The following is a 19,273-nucleotide window of genomic DNA, read 5'->3' as shown; positions in this document are numbered from 1 at the left end:
TTCTCTGTTCTTATCCTTTTTGGCTGTTGTTTTGGTCACTTCCCATTAATGCCTCCATGGGATATTAATTTTGATTTACATTGATCATTTTTATGTTTTACAGTTCTGAATTCCACTATGAAACGATTAAAGATTTTCAACTTTAATATTTCATTCAGTGATATCTAGGATGTGGTATTTTCGTGTTCCCTTTATTTTTTAGCAGTATGTATACAAACAAATATGCATACATATCGTTGGTGAACTTGTTTTTTGCATTAGAGATTATTACACATGGAAATTGCTGCAGGAAGACTTTTTTCATATTGCAGTGCTATGGAGACTTCTATTGAGCAGGTGTCAGAATTCAGCTGCAGCACTAGATAACGGTGAAAACAGCTTGTCCATCCAGCTCGATGGGTGGACACAGAATTTCAGCCGTGGATACGCTTCAGCTCTGGCGGTGTATAGCTAGACTCACAAAATGCTGCGCATTCAGAACGGATTATAGTTATTATGGGATGGATTCTAAAAGAACGTACAATAGATTATATTGTAAGATCTAGTGACCGAGTCTATTCAATGGTATTCTTGATGGCAAGAATCGTACCTAAAGTCTCATACACATGTCCTTGTTTATTAAACATATACGTGAATAAAATGGCACCAGTGTCAGGGTTATGGATCAGTGTATGCTCCATGTGTCCGTTTTTACCATCAGTGTGTCATCAGAGTTTTTCATAAATGAATGACAAAGCTATTCTTTGCAATGCTAAATACAGACAGCACATGAATGCCACCCATGTTCTGTACGTGTTTTTATTGGACTCCGACTTGTATTGGCCCTTTTTACCAGTGATAAACGAACACGACTTGAGTTTTGCACAGACAGGAGAACAGCGCCATAGATTATGATGGGATAAAAAGGATACAACACGTATGTGCAACACAGACATCTGAATGAGGCCTAAGACTAGGTTAGGTTTGTGATTAAAATCACCCTACAGTTGTGGCCAAACGTATTGACACCCCTGCAATTCTGTCAGATAATACTCAGTTTCTTCCTGAAAATGATTGCAAACACAAATTATTTGGTATTATTATCTTCATTTATTTATCTTAAATGAAAAAAACAAAAAAAATTGTCCTAAAGCCAAATTGGATATAATTCCACAGCAAACACAAAAAAGGGGGTGGACAAAAGTGTTGGCACTGTTCGAAAAATCATGTGATGCTTCTCTAATTTGTGTAATTAACAGCACCTGTTACTTACCTGTGGCACCTAACAGGTGTTGGCAATAACTAAATCACACTTGCAGCCAGTTGACATGGATTAAAGTTGACTCAACATCTGTCCTGTTTCCTTGTGTGTACCACATTGAGAATGGAGAAAAGAAAGAAGACCAAAGAACTGTCTGAGGACTTGAGAAACCAAATTGTGAGGAAGCATGAGCAATCTCAAGGCTACAAGTCCATCTCCAAAGACCTGAATGTTCCTGTGTCTACCATGCGCAGTGTCATCAAGAAGTTTAAAGCCCATGGCACTGTGGCTAACCTCCCTAGATGTGGACGGAAAAGAAAAATTGACAACAGATTTCAACACAAGATTGTGCGGATGTTGGATAAAGAACCTCGACTAACATCCAAACAAGTTCAAGCTGCCCTGCAGTCCGAGGGTACAACAGTGTCAACCTGTACTATCCGTCGGCATCTGAATGAAAAGGGACTGTATGGTAGGAGACCCAGGAAGACCCCACTTATTGCCCCGAGACATAAAAAAGCCAGGCTGGAGTTTGCCAAAACTTAACTGAAAAGGCCTAAAACGTTTTGGAAGAATGTTCTCTGGTCAGATGAGACAAAAGTAGCGCTTTTTGGGCAAAGGCATCAACATAGAGTTTACAGGAGAAAAAAAAGAGGCATTCAAAGAAAAGAACACGGTCCCTACAGTCAAACATGGTGGAAATTCCCTGATGTTTTGGGGTTGCTTTGCTGCCTCTGGCACTGGACTGCTTGACCGTGTGCATGGCATTATGAAGTCTGAAGACTACCAACAAATTCTGCAGCATAATGTAGGGCCCAGTGTGAGAAAGCTGGGTCTCCCTCAGAGGTCATGGGTCTTCCAGCAGGACAATGACCCAAAACACACTTCAAAAAGCACTAGAAAATGGTTTGAGAGAAAGCACTGGAGACTTCTAAGGTGGCCAGCAATGAGTCCAGACCTGAATCCCATAGAACACCTGTGGAGAGATCTAAAAATGGCAGTTTGGAGAAGGCACCCTTCAAATATCAGGGACCTGGAGCAGTTTGCCAAAGAAGAATGGTCTAAAATTCCAGCAGAGCATTGTAAGAAACTCATTGATGGTTACCGGAAGCGGTTGGTCGCAGTTATTTTGGCTAAAGTTTGTGCAACCAAGTATTAGGCTGAGGGTGCCAATACTTTTGTCTGGCCCATTTTTGGAGTTGTGTGTGAAATGATCAATGTTTTGCTTTTCACTTCATTCTCTTTGTGTTTTTTCATTTAAGACAAATTAAATGAAGATAATAATACCAAAGAATTTGTGATTGCAATCATTTTCAGGAGGAAACTGAGTATTATCTGACAGAATTGCAGGGGTGTCAATACTTTTGGCCACAACTGTACCTCTAAAAGAAGGCAAAAAATGGTAAAGTCTCAGGCTCTCTCCACATGCTGTAATGGTCTATATTTGGGTATTTACTGAGACCGCTGCATACATAAAGTGTATTCATAGGGCTATATTTTCCTGACAAGTGTCCTTTTGGCCTATGTCGGGACAGAATACGTTGGCTTTTTTCACTTTACTTTTTTGTCTGGTCAACTATGTTTTTTTATGCAGAAATCATGATGTGAAATATTTTTTTCTTTTTATACAAGAGAATTACATGGAGGACATGCCACTTTATGCCTATACAATAATAAAAATAATACACACGATACATACAATCAATAATCTTTGTCTTTAATATTTATTTTAAAGATTCACCCTCGGCAATTTCCTGTTTGTGATCAAATCAAGCAATTTAGGAAAATAGATCATATAAGTAATGATTCCAGTTTATACAAAAACTTTCTTTTGATAATTATTTCAAAGATAATCATGTCCGGCTGATGTCAGAATAAAAATAATTGATTTATTTTACATTTAAAAAGCATAAAAAAGAAAAACACAGAAATGATAGTAAAATAACCTTTGGATTTTCTGGTCCCAGCCCGTAGAGGAGTACGGAAGAGTCAAATATGTACAACCGAGGCTACTAGTAGTGATGTATAATCGTAGAAATAGGAAAGGCTTTATGCAACGTGTTCACAATTCAGTTCTTGTAAGAAGAATTGACCTCCTTGTGCTGAAATACTAGGAGTTATTGTTATCAGCTGTCAATATGACAGCACTATATATCCCACTCAGTAGGTTGTATATACCAGCACATGTGCATAGGCCGGAGCTCCTGAGCTCGGGTGCTCCCGCGTATGCCAGTGTAAGGGCTACACAACCTACATGACTTTTCTATTATATGGTGCATACAATGTTTAGGATTTAGAACAGTTTCACAGTCATTTTGAAAGAACAATGAAAATCTGAGAGTAAAATCATCTGTACCATCAGGCAAGGCAGATATCTTATAACTGCACAAGGCTTAACTAGTAAAAAGCCATTACTCATCCTCTGCTGCTCCAGCAACGCCTCTTCATTGCTGCTCCAGCTTTTTTGATTGGCTGCAGCGGTCACATCAAGACTACAGCAAATAGCAAAATCAGCGCATGACTGCAGCAGTGTGATGTGTGCTGTAGTCATGAAGTCACCGCTGCAGCCTGTCAGCAAAGGCCAGGGTAGCGGTGGGGAGATGTAGCCAAAGCAGAGGGGGAGAAGTAACAGTTCTTTTCTATTGGGTTAAGCTAGCACAAACCGATAGGCAGAAGACACTTATTCCTGGAAACACTCATTAACTGGAATGTATTGACGTGTATTTGCAAGAAGATTTTACAGCAGATTTCACCTTTATAGTGAGGTAGGAGAAATCTGTGGCAGAACAAAGCATTCTGTGGATTCTATAATCTGCATCATGGCCTAAAATTTGTTCTAAAACCCATTCATGTGTATTGTACTGTATGTCTGATGCAGGAAATCCGCAGTAAATATACCCCATGTAAACATGGCCATATGGTACTGTCACATTATGAGAGCAGCAGAACACTTCTGGAAAGAAGAAATGCAACAATTTGACGTGCCTGTCCTTAGTTCATTAGAGTAAAGCCTGTTCCCAGCATGCATTTTTGGCTTGAAAATACCGTCCCAAACTAATATGTCGTAATGCTCAGTAACCCTGAAACTACTTTAGTCTCCTATGCGGAATGCCACGTGGGTCACAAGTGTCAGCTGGGCAAGTCTGGACCGTGTAATATGCCCTTTGAAATCCTGCTAAGCCAGCCGCTCTTTCCTTGACTGATGTAAATGATGCCCCCTATAGCATCGGGATGCTGCTCGCACGCTCTGCAGTGCAGCATATGACAGGCACATGTGTGGGCAGAGGAATCACTTCCGAGCGCACGCCTCTTTGAAGGCAGAGATGCCGCAGCAGGGAGTGATGAAGCCGATGACCCGGAAGCCGCATCAGGACCATTGATTCTTCTGCCTATAACAGCGCCTGCTCCAGTCTTCGGCTGTTTGGCAATTATGTCCAGAGACGAGCGGCACACGTAGGAGAAGTCATCCACCAATCATAAGAAAGGCGTCCGGTTAGTGTGATTTCAATAGGTGGCTTACATAGTCTGCTGTGGAGCTTTACAAACCCCGTTTATTCTATTTCTCCCGGGTTATTAGACACCAAGAGATACTCTCTGGAGAGTTATTTTCATGCCAGAATGCATGGTGGGAACTTGCTCACAGTTCACTTTAGCACTCACCTTCTTCACAAAAGGTTGTTTTCTTTGGTTGACCTTTCAACGAATAATATTTATTTTTCAGGAGTCCTTGCCATACTTCTTTATATATGAATTCTTATAAATTAGGTAGATTGATTGTTCTATATAATTGATAAGACTATGGTATGCCAATATTTTAGCAGTTTCTTCAAACTATTGGCTGATTAATCAAGACTGTTCTTCATACCAGTTTTGACGAGGTGGTGTGCTGGAGCCAGACGTTGCCTCTTCATGAATCTAGAGCGTCTGCCAAGTGGCGTGTACCTCAGTGCACCACCCCAGAAATCTTACTCCAGATATGGACAGGAGTGAGATTTCTGGAATATGGAACACTACACCTCGTCATGAATTCGATGAGCTGTGACGTCCTGCCCTACTTCCCCCCAGCTTTGCCTATTTTAGCAGATCTGGGAGAAACTGGAGCATAATCACAAAGTCGCAAACTTTAGGTGCAGCTCTGAGTTGTGCCTAAAATTTGCAACTTTATAAAGTTTTATAAAGCTTTAGCGCCAGAATTCTGGTGTGAAAGCTTTGATGAATCAGATAATATCATGTGTAGAAATATGGGAGTACCTAGTGCCACAAGTCAGGCTAGTAGAAGCCGCATACTGACCAGCCCATGTCTGTGGGCACAGAGCCCAGTACCGAAGAAACAGAGCACTTTAGCATTATCGATACTATAAAAAAAACAAAAAACTCCAAATTATAAAATGCTGGTGTCTTGGAATAAAACAAACAAAAAAATCTTTCTTTACCTTTTACCTTAAAAATATTATCCACATTTTATCAAGGTTTAGGTGCAAAGTTCTATGCAGATAAACTTTTAAATGTATAATTATAATTTTAGTTTTTTCTCTTACATAAATTTTACTTCAAAGGGAACCTATCACGTCCAGAAATGCTATTTGCAGATAAAAAGTTTATCTGAACATGAACTGCATTAAATTTGTGCCTGCCTGTCTTACTGCGGCAGCGGCTGGAGGGAGAAAATGAGCTTATATTCTCCATGCGCCCGCTCGCTCTCAGTCACAGGGAATGGTGCCAGGAGGCGGCTACATTCACCACTCACTACACAGTGTGCATGGCTGAAATCACTCTCCAGCACATTGAAAGCCTGCTCAGTACACATACGCTGTCAATGTACCGGGGAGATTTACAACGGCGCACACTGTGTAGTGTGTGGCGACTAATCGCTCACTGCAGCGCGCTGATGACTAGAAAGGAGCAGCTACAGGGAGGATAGAAGCTCATTGTTTCCTTGTATCTGCTGCTCCAGTAAGACAGGCATGATTTTGATGATTACCCTAACATCTGCAGGTCAATAGCCTTTCTGGAGGCGCCAGGTTCCCTTTAAAGAGCAACTGTTGATTGACATGTATGATTTCATAAACACTTATATTCCCTATTAAACAACAATTCCAAAGCATCTTTTCCTATAATTCTGCCCTGTGCCGATCATCTATTATTCTCTCATAAAATTTAGGAAGAAACGGACACCTGGGTGTTACTAGTTGTGGATGTGTCCGTCAGTGTTGTCGGTGTTCGACTATGCAGGGACACATTAAATAGTAACCCCCAGTTTATAATTTATTCATATATTTCTAGGAGGAATAATGAGAACAGCACAATGCTCAGTTGTAAGAAATTGATATTTCTTTGGGAACACCAGTAATAACTATAACACACATCCAGAGAGTGGATGTATATTTATCCCCTTCACATGAACCTTCTCGTGTCAAGTAGTTTCCATTTTAAAGCATCTAAGCAATGAAGGATGAGCATTCATCATATCGGTAATAACCAGTCTGTATGCACGCTCTTCTCTCAGTGGTCGACATGTGCTTTGCCCATAAGGAAGGTACTGCAGGGAAATGCACAGAAAATTAGATGAAATATCTAGAGAAATAATACACATCCATCCACAGACCAAATGGTGGCGCAGTTTGTGGCTGTAATGTAGATGGTAGCCCTTACTCTGTTCTCTCGGATAATGGAAGGAAACACTTTGAGATCCACCGTTGTGGCAGAAAGAGGTTCACTAACAGAAACTTCCCCGCCGACACTTCCATGAAGTCTGGCCTTCATCCTGTAATTTCTTAAATGCAGGTCCCAGAAATAGCCACCAGCAGAATCCAATGACCACACAGATTACCGATTCTATAAAATAGCCATCTAAGATGGTAACACAGGAGCCACCCAATTTTGTACACAACTGAAAAACAAAAAACACAAAAGAGAAGATATTGGTTAATATCATGCTTCATGTGATATTTTCATTATCACGCACACAGAGTTAAACATTGAGGTTGAATTTTTTGCTTCAGAAATCTTGCAATTTTCACATTAAACCTAATGATAGACTCTTACTTCCTGTTCTTCACAGCATTTCAGCAGTCTCATTATCATCACAGACAGGTTTACAGTGACAACACCTCTATATACAGCGGATAACACAAGATCCACCATTAACAATAGGTGATATCACAATTTTCCCTGCTCCCACTCCTTTCAGTATAACCTTTGCCCAAATAACGTTATGACTGAAAACTCAGTCTACAGTTGTGCATGAGACTGCTGAAAACATGAAGAATGAGCCTAAGGCCTCGCTGACACGAGTGTATAGCACGGCTGAGTGCTATGCGATAAAACAATGGACAGCACTCGGCCCAGTGTTATTCTATGGGGCAGCTCACATCTGAGAATATTTTCTGATGCCGATTCGGCATTCTGCGAGTGCATCAGAGAATCGGACTGCACTCAAATGTCATCCCAGTGCGGTGCGGTTACTGTTGATGCCGGCAGTGGAGGAGATGGAGAAATCACTTTTTCTGTCTCCTCCACCCCCGTGTTATGATTCTGATGCATGAGATTGGAGCACGGTCACTCGGCTCACGCTGGCATCCAATGCTATATGCTAATGTGATCTTGGCCTAATATTAAACCTAGTAACGAGGGTGAAAATTGCAAAAGTAACAATATAAAAAAAATGATCATAAATATCTGATTAAAACAATAGGTCATTTTCTGCCGACACATTCCCTTTAATACAGGAACAATACCTAGTAAAACAGATGATTAGTTTTCTCCATCCTAATTCTCACCATTAAAAATAAAAGATTGTAGTAGCGACCAATCTAAATAATTGTATAATAAACGCCACAAACTTTACTCATGTAATAAGATATTTGTCATTAATATGACTACGGTAATTAAAACAGAAGATTTTTGCTTTTTTTTTTTTAAATATCATAATGTACAAATATAGGAATATGATAGAAAGTTATTATTCTGTTAGACTCTTGAACACATGTATAGCTTTACCTCCGAGGCGTCATGGTCTGCACAGCTCTGTCCATCCGCTCCAACACATTCTTTACTTGTTAGGTGGTCTACAAACCAAAGAGCCATTGTAGCCGGCCAGTTCCCTCCAAGATTAGAAACGGTGTTTAAAAGGGTCATATATGTCCCTCCAATAAGGGGGTCACTAACTTTGGCATTAAAAGCCATGATTGCGACAAACATACTGTACAGGGCAACCTGGAAAACAAGAAGAAACCATAAAAATCCAGGAGCCTGATACTATACAGGAGTTTACAGGATGAACTAACTGTTAACCCCCTCCCCACTGATACTCTTGTGTACAGAGCCGAAACAGCCTGCTGGCGAGTATCCTGCACAGGGCGTCACATATTGCCTTGGCACCCATGCCATCCAACGTGCAGTCTCATGTCAGTGGAGGCACAGGTTACGTGCACACAACGCCTTCTTCAGGAAATGCCTTTATACCCCCTTAGATCAGCACTGACTGACGCAGGCGGTTTACATTTCTCTCCCCCTGACTGTGATAGGCAGAAGGCGCAGGGGTAAAGAGCGGCCACACTGAATATTGATTTTCGCTTTCTCTTTTGTTCATTCACTTTATCAGTTAACGTAATACAATCTATTGCTTTGTAGCATTTCCCCACACCTGCCTAATGTCTGCACAGTGCTGAGGTATGAAGAGAGATTATGTCTCTGTATATAGTCACCTGATGTAACGCGTAGCTCAGCAGTAGAGTGAAGTAGTAGTATAGAGGGAACCCTCCTTCGTGGCTGACATGTGGGGTCCACCAAACTAAGAAGGCAAATTCCAGGCCCATAAGTAACCTTCAAAGTACATAGTAAAGGTGAGAAAGTATTAATAAGCAGTTAGTTTTCTACAGTGCCATGTCTTGTCTGGAATACCATTACCTACTGACCTGAAAGAAAGGAATTTATATATGGACTTTTAGTATATGCTAAAAAGAATCATTTTTTTATTACTTACCACTAAAAGAAGCCCTCCTCCTCCCATCCAAATATTAATCCTCCTAATAAATTGCAGTGATACAGCCCAGTGTACTTACAATTGATTATTTTGCCCTTTCCCAGCTAATTCTTCTGGACATCACATTATTAACACCTTCACCCACGGGCCCTTTTTAGTTTGTGCACCCGTTTTTCGCTCTCCTTCTTCCCAGAACCGTAACTTTTTTATTTTTCCGTTGATATGTCCATGTGAGGGCTTGTTTTTATGGAGGACGAGTTGTACTTTTGAACAACACCATTGGTTTTACCATATTGAGTATTCGAAAACGGGAAACAAAAATTCCAAGTGCGGTGAAATTGCAAAAAAAAAGTCCAATTCCACAACTGTTTTTTTGGATTTTATTTTTGCTGTGTATACCAAATGCTATAACTGACCTGCCATTATGATTCTCCAGGTCATTATGTGTTCGTAGATACCTAACATGTAGAGGTTGAGTTTTATTTATATGGTGAAAGAAAAGCGTCATATTCCAAGACCCGCAGCGTCTCCGTTTTTCGTGATCTCAGGTTGGGTGAGGGCTTATTTTTTGCGCTCCGCGCTGACGTTTTTAATGATACCATCTTGGTGTGGATATGATCTTTTGATCTCCCGTTATTGCATGTTAATGCAATTTTGCGGTGACCCAAAAAACTTAACTCTGGCGTTTTGATTTTTTTTTTTTCGCTACACCGTTTACTGATCAGATTAATTCTTTTTATAGCTTGATAGATCGAGCAATTCTTAACGCGGTGATACCAAATATGTATTTTTTTATTATTGTTTTATTTTGAATGGGGCGAATAGGGGGGGTGATTTGAACTTTTATATTTTTGTAATATTAATTTTTTTTTTTTTTACTTTTTGCATGTTTCAGTAGTCTCCATGGGAGACTAGAAGCTGCAGTTGTCCAATCGCCTGTGATGTGATGCGATGATCAGATCACCTGTGTGTAGCAGAAATGCTCACTCGCTATGAGTGCTCATAGCAATCTGGCAATGACAGCCACAGGGGTCTCCTGCAGACCCCAGGTTGTCATGGCGGGCCGCGGTCATGTGACACAGGCGCCAAAAGGGTGGGAATAGTGACGCGCTTCCAGCGCAATCCCATTAAATGCCGCTCTCAGAGATTGATGGTGGCATTTAACAGGTTAACAGACGTGGGTGGATCGCGATTCCACCGGCGGCTGTTCGGGGCACATGTCAACTGTTCAAAACAGCTGACATATGCGGGGAAAGATGTGGGCTCAGCGCCAGAGCCCACATCAGAGGGAGGGACACGACATGAGCAGTACATGTACGGAGCATATCAAGAAGGGGTTAAAAACTGTCCAGCTGAATCCTTCTAAGCTCTATGTAGTAAAACAAGGTCTCTTTTCCCTGTATGACTCATCAATCACTGCAAAAGTCAATGGAAGCAGCTGGGTCAGGAGGTGAAGAGGAGAATGAAAATGCAGGACAAGAGACTTCCTGTTTCTAGATTTCTTTATAGAGTAGAGAAAACAGAAGAATTAACTGAGTTGAAAGGAAAAATGAGTGCGGTAATTATAAGTACACACAGGGCTGTATATAGGACTGTAATATATTAAGAGGATAAATCGTTGATAGGAGGGGGGCGTCAAACTATATAACAAAAAATCTGAACAGACCCGGTTTGAAGCGCTGGATCACTTCATAGGTTGCAGGTCTGATAAAATTCATTTTTTATTTTTCTCAGAAAGGGAAGGGTAACACTGATGACAGAGTCCCGTTAAGGAGCTGTCTATCATTTTATTTTTTAATGATCAGCACAACCCATCATGTCCTCCAAGGTGACAATGTAATGAAGTGTGAATAATTTAGTGGGAGCTTTTAAATCCCATCCAGTGACTTATTGTAGCGCACATCCAGAGCACATAAACGCTGAAGAACCATAATGGTTTTAAAACGGTGTTCTGGTATGAGTAAATCAAGACTTTTCTTCACATAATGAAAATATCTCAGTGCCTGATTGATACACCACTAGCCCTAGAATATTTGACGTTTCCGCACACACTCACCTGAATGGCATGGCTTTGTGGAAGACATTGAGAGGCTTGGGCCCCGCAGTGTATTTGCTGATTACCAGCGGCAGTAATATCTGTAAAGGAACCATTGGCACTGCCAGAAGGGCCAGGTGTTCTTTGGGAACCCCCCTTTCTACCAGTTTAAGTCCAGTAACGGCATCAGCAGCTGAAAATCCAATCTGGAAAAGACATGGATAACGGTTAACTTCTTCACCACCTTGCGATTCCCCATTTTTTGCATTTTCGTTTTTGCTCCCCTTCTTCCCAGAGCCATAACTTTTTTTTTTTTATTTTGCTGCAATATGGCCATGTGAGGGCTTGTTTTTTTGTGCGACGAGATGTACTTTTGAATGACACTATTGATTTTACCATATGGTGTACTGGAAAACGGGAAAAAAATTCCAACTAGAGAGAAATTGCAAAAAAAAAGTGCAATTTCACAATTGTTTATTATCTACCAAATTCACTAAATGCTAAAACTGACCTGCCATTATGAGCAATGATGGGCTGAAAACGTCCATAGGACATGTAAACAACATACATGGCTGTGCATTTGTTAGGACGCTGTGCTGACTACTCACACCATAAGAAATGCCTATCCTAATTTTCTAATCTGCGAGAAATACATTAAAGGGTTGACCGGTCCAAATCGATAAGTCTGCAGTCACTCCGTATGACTGCCGACTTATGAATCCCCCATTGCACGCACTGTGTGCTGCAGGAATTCGCCATTTTTGGAGTCAGGGACCAGAGGCTATGTATGCGTTATACATACTGCAGGCCAGGGTCTGTCTAGTGGGTGCGGCCCTGTTCCACTCACTTGTATGGAGCGAGGCCACAGCCTCTAGTCAGCCAGGCTCATTGCCCGGCCAAATAACTAGACGGGCGCGGCCTTGCTCTATGCAAGTGTATGGAGCGAGGCCGCATCCACTGGCCATGGCTCTGGCCGGGAGTGTGTAATACAAGTGTATGGAGCGAGGCCGCATCCACTGGCCAGGGCTCTGGCCGGGAGTGTGTAATACAAGTGTATGGAGCGAGGCCGCATCCACTGGCCGGGGCTCTGGCCGGGAGTGTGTAATGCAAGTGTATGGAGCGAAGCCGCATCCACTGGCCGGGGCTCTGGCCGGGAGTGTGTAATACAAGTGTATGGAGCGAGGCCGCATCCACTGGCCGGGGCTCTGGCCGGGAGTGTGTAATGCAAGTGTATGGAGCGAGGCCGCATCCACTGGCCGGGGCTCTGGCCGGGAGTGTGTAATGCAAGTGTATGGAGCGAGGCCGCATCCACTGGCCGGGGCTCTGGCCGGGAGTGTGTAATACAAGTGTATGGAACGAGGCCGCATCCACTGGCCGGGGCTCTGGCCGGGAGTGTGTAATGCAAGTGTATGGAGCGAGGCCGCATCCACTGGCCGGGGCTCTGGCCGGGAGTGTGTAATGCAAGTGTATGGAGCGAGGCCGCATCCACTGGCCGGGGCTCTGGCCGGGAGTGTGTAATACAAGTGTATGGAGCGAGGCCGCATCCACTGGCCGGGGCTCTGGCCGGGAGTGTGTAATACAAGTGTATGGAGCGAGGCCGCATTCACTGGCCGGGGCTCTGGCCGGGAGTGTGTAATGCAAGTGTATGGAGGGAGGCCGCATCCACTGGCCGGGGCTCTGGCCGGGAGTTTGTAATGCAAGTGTATGGAGCGAGGCCGCATCCACTGGCCGGGGCTCTGGCCGGGAGTGTGTAATGCAAGTGTATGGAGTGAGGCCGCATCCACTGGCCGGGGCTCTGGCCGGGAGTGTGTAATACAAGTGTATGGAGCGAGGCCGCATGCTCTGGCCGGGAGTGTGTAATGCAAGTGTATGGAGTGAGGCTGCACCCACTGGCCGGGGCTCTGGCCGGGAGTGTGTAATACAAGTGTATGGAGCAAGGCCGCACACACTGGACGGGTTCTGGCCGGAAGTGTGTAATACAAGTGTATGGAGCGAGGCCGCATGCTCTGGCCGGGAGTGTGTAATACAAGTGTATGGAGTGAGGCTGCACCCACTGGCTGGGCTCTGGCCGGGAGTGTGTAATACAAGTGTATGGAGCAAGGCCGCACACACTGGACGGGTTCTGGCCGGAAGTGTGTAATACAAGTGTATGGAGCGAGACCGCACACACTGGACGGGGCTCTGGCCGTAAGTGTGTAATACAAGTGTATGGAGCGAGACCGCACACACTGGACGGGGCTCTGGCCGTAAGTGTGTAATACAAGTGTATGGAGCGAGGCCGCATCCACTGGCCGGGGCTCTGGCCGGGAGTGTGTAATACAAGTGTATGGAGTGAGGCTGCACCCACTGGCCGGGGCTCTGGCCGGGAGTGTGTAATACAAGTGTATGGAGCGAGGCCGCATCCACTGGCCGGGGCTCTGGCCGGGAGTGTGTAATACAAGTGTATGGAGTGAGGCTGCACCCACTGGCTGGGCTCTGGCCGGGAGTGTGTAATACAAGTGTATGGAGCGAGGCCGCATGCTCTGGCCGGGAGTGTGTAATACAAGTGTATGGAGTGAGGCTGCACCCACTGGCTGGGCTCTGGCCGGGAGTGTGTAATACAAGTGTATGGAGCGAGGCCGCACACACTGGACGGGTTCTGGCCGGAAGTGTGTAATACAAGTGTATGGAGCGAGACCGCACACACTGGACGGGGCTCTGGCCGTAAGTGTGTAATACAAGTGTATGGAGCGAGACCGCACACACTGGACGGGGCTCTGGCCGTAAGTGTGTAATACAAGTGTATGGAGCGAGGCCGCATCCACTGGCCGGGGCTCTGGCCGGGAGTGTGTAATACAAGTGTATGGAGTGAGGCTGCACCCACTGGCCGGGGCTCTGGCCGGGAGTGTGTAATACAAGTGTATGGAGCGAGGCCGCATCCACTGGCCGGGGCTCTGGCCGGGAGTGTGTAATACAAGTGTATGGAGTGAGGCTGCACCCACTGGCTGGGCTCTGGCCGGGAGTGTGTAATACAAGTGTATGGAGCGAGGCCGCATCCACTGGCCGGGGCTCTGGCCGGGAGTGTGTAATACAAGTGTATGGAGTGAGGCTGCACCCACTGGCTGGGCTCTGGCCGGGAGTGTGTAATACAAGTGTATGGAGCGAGGCCTCACCCACTGGCCGGGAGTGTGTAATACAAGTGTATGGAGCAAGGCCGCACACACTGGACGGGTTCTGGCCGGAAGTGTGTAATACAAGTGTATGGAGCGAGACCGCACACACTGGACGGGGCTCTGGCCGTAAGTGTGTAATACAAGTGTATGGAGCGAGACCGCACACACTGGACGGGGCTCTGGCCGTAAGTGTGTAATACAAGTGTATGGAGCGAGGTCGCACCCACTGGCCGGGGCTCTGGCCGGGAGTGTGTAATACAAGTGTATGGAGCGAGGCCGCATCCACTGGCCGGGGCTCTGGCCGGGAGTGTGTAATACAAGTGTATGGAGTGAGGCTGCACCCACTGGCTGGGCTCTGGCCGGGAGTGTGTAATACAAGTGTATGGAGCAAGGCCGCACACACTGGACGGGGTCTGGCCGGAAGTGTGTAATACAAGTGTATGGAGCGAGACCGCACACACTGGACGGGGCTCTGGCCGGGAGTGTGTAATACAAATGTATGGAGTGAGGCCGCACCCACTGGACGGGTTCTGGCCGGGAGTGTGTAATACAAGTGTATGGAGTGAGGCCGCACCCACTGGCCGGGCTCTGGCCGGGAGTGTGTAATACAATTTACCGGTAAATTTCAAAAATAAAAATAGGTACCAATAAAAGTAAAATTAACTGAGATATCAGTAGGTTAAGTGTTTTTGAATATCCGTATTGAATCAGGAGCCCCATTAAGATGCTCCATACAAAATACACCCCATAAGATGCTCCATGCAGTTCATGATGGGCCCCATAAGAAACTCCATATTAAAATATGCCCCATATAATGCTGCACAAAGGTTAATAATGGCCCCATAAGATGCTCCATAGAGACATTTGCCCCATATAATGCTGTACAAATGGTGATTATGGCCCCATAAGATACTCCATAAGGATATTTGACCCATATAGTGCTCCACAAATGGTGATTATGGCCCCATAAGATGCTCCATAAAGATATTTGCCCCATATAGTGCTCCACAAATGGTGATTATGGCCCCATAAGATGCTCCATAGACATATTTGCCCCATATGCTGTTGCTGCGATTAAAAAAAAAAAAAAATTAAAAATGACATACTGACCTCTTGTCGCTCAGGCCCCCGGCACTTACAATATTCAGCTGTCCTCGTTCCGGGTGCCGCTCCGTCTTCAGCGTCCTCTGCACGAACCTTCAGTCAGAGGGCGCGGACTAATCACGTCATCGCGCCCTCTGACCTGAGCGTCACTGCAGGGGATGCTGAAGACGGAGCAGCGCCCGGAACGAGGACAGGTGAATATCATGCAGTGCTCCCCCTCCCCATTATACTCGCCTGCTCCCGGCGTGGTCCCTGCACATCCCTGGTTCTCCGGGTGCTGATAGCTTCTTCCAGCGTTGAGCGGTCACCGTTACCGCTTACTACATTAATGAATATGCAGCTCCACCACTATGGGAGTGGAGTCAGGTCCATATTCATTACTGTAATGAGCGGAACCATGCGACCACTCGACGCTGGAAGAAGCTGTCAGCGCCCGGAGATGCAGGGACCTCGCCAGAAGCAGGTGAGTATGTCACAGTCGCCCCTCCCCCGCTGACCCCCCTGGGACAATGACTCGAGTATAAGCCGAGAGGGGCACTTTCAGCCTAAAAAATGGGCTGAAAATCTCGGCTTATACTCAACTATATACGGTAATTTCCTTCTATGACAGAATCACTGACTGGGTGGATCAGGGAAATGCTGTAGATATAGTATATCTTGACTTCAGCAAAGCATTTGACAAAGTATCTCACACCATTCTAATAGAAAAAAAAACGACTGAGTATGGAATGGACAAGGCAACTGTTAGGTGGATTCATAACTGGCTTAGTGATCAGACCCAAAGAGTGGTTGTAAACAGCTGCATATCCAGTTGGAAGAATGTCTCAAGTGGGCTACCACAGGGCTCTGTCCTGGGCGCTGTATTGTTCAACATCTTTATCAATGATTTAGATGAAGGAATTGAGGGTACACTGATTAAATTTGCTGATGACACAAAGCTAAGAGGGATAGCTTATACTAGAAAAGAGAGAGAGAGGATTCAAAAATATATAAATAAACTGGAGCAGTGGGCAGCAACTAACAGAATGGTTTTTAACAAGGAAAAATGCAAAGTACTACATCTGGGCAATAAAAATGAAAAAAGCATATACAGATCTGGAGGCATAGGGCTAAGCAACAGCACATGTATACTTGGGTATACTAATAGATCACAGACTGAACATGAGTCAACAGTTTGATGCAGCAGCAAAAAGGGCAAATACAATTCTGGGATGTATTAACAGAAGCATATAGTCTAGATCACGTTAAGTATTTATCCCCCTCTACTCCTCTTTGGTCAGACCTCATCTGGAATACTGTGTCCAGTTTTGGGCACCACATTTAAAAAAAGACATCAACAAACTGGAGCGAGTTCAGAGAAGAGCGATCAGAATGGTGACTGGTCTGCAAATTATGTCCTATTAAGAACGTTTACAGGATTTGGGAATGTTTAGCTTGCAAAAAAGAAGACAGAGGAGACTTAATAGCTGTCTACAAATATCTCAAGGGCTGTCACATTGTAGAAGGATCATGTTTATTCTCATTTGCACAAGGAAAGACTACAAGCAATGGGATGAAGCTGAATGGGAGGAGACAGATTAGATATTAGAAAACATTTTTGACAGTTAGGGTGATCAATGAGTGGAACAGGCTGCCACGAGAGGTGGTGAGTTCTCCTTCAATGGAAGTCTTCAAACAGAGGCTGGACAGACATTTGTCTGGGATGATTTAGTGAATCCTGCTTTGAGCAGGGGGTTGGACCAGATGACCCAGGAGGTCCCTTCCAACTCTACCATTCTACGATTCTATGACTTTTTAACTCTATTAAAGCTATGAAAGGAAAAACTCTGCTGTAGCCTTCAACAGCACAAAGCGAACATGTCCTTCATCCTTATCAGGCAGGATGGTGTCAGCCATGCTCTCCTCAAGTGCAAAGAAAAGGACTTAGTACGAATATTAAGAAACAGCACTTGCAAATCTGCAAGGAAAAAAATAAGCAGCATGCACATGAGATTCCAACTGGAGCAGAGGGGTGGCTGGCAGACCGAACCACACGTCTCCTTCTCTGCACTGATCAGACAGGTGAGTATCCTGCAGGGAGAGGCGCAGCTTTCTGACCACACTCCCACATCAGACTGCATGGTGAGGGCTGCCTCTGGACACACACACTTTTCAGTAAGATTGATTTTTCTTGCTAAGGAGTGCATCTTAAGGTACCGTCACATTTAGCGACGCTGCAGCGATATAGACAACGAGCCGATCGCTGCAGCGTCGCTGTTTAGGTTGCTAGGAGACGTCAAACACGGCAACACCAGAACGATGCAGGAGCGATCCAGTGACGTACTTATCGTTCTCGCCGGTTGTTCGCTCCATGAAAAAACATTGCAGGCATCGTTGCTTTTGCTGTCAAACATGACGAATCACGCCGACCTGATGACCAAATAAAGTTCCGGCCTTCTAGCTCCGACCAGCGATATCACAGCGGGATCCTGATCGCTGCTGCGTGTCAAACACAACGAGATCGCTATCCAGGACGCTGCAACTTCACGGATCGCTGTCGTTCTCGTTGGAAAGTTGCTCAGTGTGAAGGTACCTTTACACTCCAAACAAATACAGTATATAGTCCATAGTGCTCTTGATGTGAAGGTTTACCTACACACTATTGGCCTCAGAACTGTCTAAGACAAAGTCCTTGTTGTCCATAGTAACTAATCAATGATCAGTTTTAATGGTGGGACAACCGGAGAGAGATGGCAGATTAAATATGTAAGTGATTTGGGTTTTTTTTTAATAGCAATTTTAAGGCATTCCCAGCCTTCATAAAAATATAAATATCATGGACAGCTCATTTAAGGTGGCTTTACAAGTCTGCATTACCCAGTCTGTGTACAGACCAGTCGGGGGTCTTGGGAGCCTGGCATTGGCCAGGAGGCAGCTTAGTATGGGTTAGGAGATCTAGGACCGCGGTCTGTACACAGTCCCTGAAACTCAAATGTGTGTGTACAATGTGATACATGTGAGGTACTCACTTTGGCCGTTAGGATCATGAGGCAGAATTTCTGGACAGCCGGCATCCTCACTATGCTCAGCAGTAAGCCGTACGCCTCTTTCACACTTTCCGTCTCTTCTCTGCTAACTCTGTTACTTCTGTGTTCCTTCTTCAGCACCGCCACTAAGGTTGTGGTGACGAGAAATACTGCTCCCCAGAAGAACAGGAAGTCTGCAAGACCAGAACCAAGGATTATACATCGGCCACCATAATCCCTGATATAACAGCGAGCAGTCAGAGGACAGGACAAGAAGTGCAGTCAGAAGCGAAGAGGAACCGCTTAGGATATGTGCACACGCTGCGGATTAGGCTTAGGAATTTCTGGTGCGGATTCTGCCTCTCCTGGCAGAAAATGCACCTGCGGTTCCGCAGCGTTTTTTGTGCGTTTTTGCTGCGGTTTTCTTGCGGATTTGCCTCGTTTTTTACCCCTGCGGTTTTCTATAATGGAATGGGTACAAAAACGCTGCAGATTCACAAAAAAGAAGTGACATTCTAACATAGTAACATAGTAACATAGTAACATAGTTAGTAAGGCCGAAAAAAGACATTTGTCCATCCAGTTCAGCCTATATTCCATCATAATAAATACCCAGATCTACGTCCTTCTACAGAACCTAATAATTGTATGATACAATATTGTTCTGCTCCAGGAAGACATCCAGGCCTCTCTTGAACCCCTCGACTGAGTTCGCCATCACCACCTCCTCAGGCAAGCAATTCCAGATTCTCA

The 19,273-nt window shown here is 44.7% G+C and overlaps 1 protein-coding gene across 2 annotated transcripts in view; it reads right to left on the bottom strand.

The window, feature by feature from the left end:
* Positions 1-2,938: 2,938 nt before the first annotated feature.
* SLC33A1 (solute carrier family 33 member 1) overlaps positions 2,939-19,273 on the bottom strand; it is a 36,711-nt gene continuing 20,376 nt past the window's right edge. Inside the window, exons 3-8 of one of the 2 annotated variants that reach the window (XR_011312477.1) lie at positions 18,524-18,714; positions 11,281-11,465; positions 8,947-9,064; positions 8,240-8,455; positions 6,893-7,130; positions 2,941-6,779 (exon numbers count right to left, since the gene is read on the bottom strand). Coding sequence is in view for 1 of the 2 variants with exons in the window: in XM_069727458.1 (XP_069583559.1) it covers positions 6,957-7,130; positions 8,240-8,455; positions 8,947-9,064; positions 11,281-11,465; positions 18,524-18,714 (884 nt within the window). In the remaining variant the exon portion in view is untranslated. Of the gene's footprint in view, positions 7,131-8,239; positions 8,456-8,946; positions 9,065-11,280; positions 11,466-18,523; positions 18,715-19,273 lie in introns of both variants that reach the window. The other variant, XM_069727458.1, reaches the window with a different exon arrangement.

Source organism: Ranitomeya imitator, chromosome 5, assembly GCF_032444005.1.
Source record: "Ranitomeya imitator isolate aRanImi1 chromosome 5, aRanImi1.pri, whole genome shotgun sequence".
In the NCBI taxonomy this organism is placed as follows: Eukaryota; Metazoa; Chordata; class Amphibia; order Anura; family Dendrobatidae; genus Ranitomeya; species Ranitomeya imitator.
The sequence above is the reverse complement of the archived record's forward strand: the minus strand, read 5'-3'. Positions and strand labels throughout refer to the sequence as shown.